Raw genomic sequence first — 2,700 nt, 5'->3', positions numbered from 1 at the left:
GAAGACTCAAATCTATTGTGTTTATAACGTGTTTAGAGTTTTTAAGATATTTTTTATTCTTTTGTTAATTGGGTTGTTGTTCTCTCTTGGGGGTAAAACCGCGTAATCTCATTTCTCAATTCATTGTTGTTAATTAGTCCAACTGAGCATCGTTTTCCTCTGCCAACTACCACTCTCCACCTCGTCCCTTTTTTCTCTTTAATTTATTTAATTTCTTTTGGGAGAGACTATTGTCACTGTATTTATAGTTAATGTTACATCCATTTTATTGTTTAGTTAATACGTGTTTATATGAAGGTTATTAATTAAAAAGTTTTATTAAAAAATATAAAATTAAAAATTTAATGTATTTATCATGTATTTAGTAATAATGTAAAAAAAATACACTTTAAATTAAGCAACACAAGTTTATCTTAATGCTATTTAGATATATTTATCATGCTTAAGATAAATAGTTGTGTTTGAGATAAATATTTGCAATAACAAATATCGTTCGACGATTTTCAATTTATTACTTTTTTTTTATGGAGTTATAACATAAAATATGAGTTGTTAGTATTAAACAAATATTATTTTAAGCTAAAATTAATTAGATAACGTGTAACATTAGTCACAAAAAATTATAGCAACAGCCTCTTTCTTTTTTTTTTATGATATTTAACGTGATAAATAATTAAATCAAATATTTTATTAATATAATATATGAAATTTAAATTTATCAAAATATATAAATTTATATTGACATTACAATTTTTTTTTTTTGGTGACATTGACATTACAATATTAACATTTGGCTTAGATTTTTCAAAACACCAAATTTACAAAAGATAACGATTTTGATACTAAAGATTAGGCGAAAGAATTTTAAGTTCCGAGATATGAGTGATAAATATCCAACCGTGTGGATAACTCCTTATGACTCGTATTTTCACTAAACTACCATTACATCATATAAAAGATAAAAGATAATGATAAATATGGTTTCATTCAAATTAATTAAATATGGTTTACATTGTTAGTGAAAAAAAGAAACATATTTTCTTAAAAAAACATTGTCCTGCTAGGATTTAAAGCGTACTCTGCTAGGGTTTCTCCTTGTAGGGTTAATTCTTTCAATTTCAAATCAAATTCTCACAAACTAAATTGTGCTCTGATAGTAACCATGGCTGAACGTAATGCTGGTCAACGAGTGGTGTTAGATGACACTGGAGGGTTGGAGGACGAGAACATTATTGTGTTTGGGAAGGAAGAAATAGAAGAAAGTCTCCAGATCTGTGCCAAAAGTCTTATAGGCCGGATCTTGGCAGATCGATCCTTTGGAGTTGGTACAGTGGAAGGAGCAATGAGAGCGATCTGGTCTCACCCAGAAGGGTTTAAGATTATGGATTTAGGTGATAACCTATTCCAATTCTTCTTTGAAAAGGAAGTGGATCTGGTTCGCGTAGAACGCGGTGCACCATGGTTGCTGAAAAATTACATTGTCAATATCAAAAGGTGGGAGGAGAAGGATATTAATAACAATGATGAACTATCTCGAGTCCCAATTTGGGTACAACTGTGGGGGATTCCAGAGCACTATAAATCAAAGGAGTTAGGGAGGAAGATTGGAGGTACTATGGGAGAAGTAGTGGAAGTGGATTTTTACTCAATGAGAGGAAGAGAAAGTAGAATCTTAAAGGTTAAAATTCTCATGGATGCTACAAAACCTTTAAGAAGAAGCCTCAGGATTGCTGGACCTAATAGAAACGTGATTGAGTTATCCGTAAAATATGAGCGAATCGAGACATTCTGCAACTATTGTGGTCACCTCGGACATGAAAGTAGAGGATGCAATCAACACCTTGAAGATTCAATTAAGGGAGAAGTGCAAGAGGAGAAGTGGGGGACTTGGTTAAAAGCCGAACAATTAGGTTAGAGGGTTGAAAGTTACAAGGAGAATTCAAATCCTAATATTCCTAAGGTTGAGATGTCTCAGATTGAAGGCCCTAAAAAACAGACTCCAGTTAACTTGCTAAGGAGCTTTGCCAATCTCTCAATGCAGGAAAACAGTGGTGAAAATGAGCAACTGGGAAGCAAATCGAAGGAAGATAATAGTGGTAATGGGGGCATGGGAGAAGATAGTGGCAGATCAAAGGGAGAGGCTGTTGTTAGTGCATAAAAAATGTGGAGACAAAGAATATTTTAATGACGGCAGCACTGAAAGTGAAGCTAATGAAGAAAAGAGAAAGGGAGGACTAAAAGGAGTGGAGGAGGCAATGAGCTCAGGCTTCAATATTGGCCGAGAATCTGACACACTAGAGGAAGATGGCCGAAGGATGAAGTTAAAACAACTTGCAAGGAGGAGTGGAAGTAAGTATAAAATATTCAGTGGTGAAAAAAGGAGAATAACGGAGCAGGTAGCAGACAATGGAGGAAAAAAATAATGCATTAGTAATGAAAGCTCAGAGACAAAGGGGGAGGGTGCCAGCCCAAATTTGGCACCCGAAGAGGTATGAAGATGATGATGTGGAACTGTCGGGGTTTGGAGAAACCCCTGACAGTTCACAACATAAAAGAGATCAATAGATCTCGTTCCCCCGAAGTTTTGTTCTTATGTGAGACAAAGAATAGTTCTTCGTTTGTGACAGGCCAATGCCATAAATTGGGGTTTACAAATGTTAGTTGTGTTGAACCTCAAGGACTAGCAGGAGGATTGGTGTT

General features: G+C 34.6%; 1 protein-coding gene across 1 annotated transcript; it reads left to right on the top strand.

The window, feature by feature from the left end:
* Positions 1 to 1,162: 1,162 nt before the first annotated feature.
* On the top strand, positions 1,163 to 2,423 carry LOC130934508 (uncharacterized). Its single transcript, XM_057864071.1, has 2 exons — positions 1,163 to 1,890; positions 2,042 to 2,423. The coding sequence occupies exons 1-2, from the start codon at positions 1,163 to 1,165 to the stop codon at positions 2,421 to 2,423; spliced, it is 1,110 nt and encodes a 369-aa protein (XP_057720054.1).
* Positions 2,424 to 2,700: the final 277 nt, after the last annotated feature.

The sequence above is a fragment of the Arachis stenosperma genome, chromosome 6 (genome assembly GCF_014773155.1).
Source record: "Arachis stenosperma cultivar V10309 chromosome 6, arast.V10309.gnm1.PFL2, whole genome shotgun sequence".
In the NCBI taxonomy this organism is placed as follows: Eukaryota; Viridiplantae; Streptophyta; class Magnoliopsida; order Fabales; family Fabaceae; genus Arachis; species Arachis stenosperma.
This window is presented reverse-complemented; position numbering and strand designations above follow the sequence as displayed.

Excerpts from the sequence above, each read along its gene's own strand:
- LOC130934508 (XM_057864071.1), top strand. The coding sequence starts at position 1,163 with ATGGCTGAACGTAATGCTGGTCAACGAGTGGTGTTAGATGACACTGGA. Across the intron at positions 1,891-2,041 it reads GAGGAGAAGTGGGGGACTTG|GAAAACAGTGGTGAAAATGA; the intron begins GTTAAAAGCCGA and ends CTCTCAATGCAG.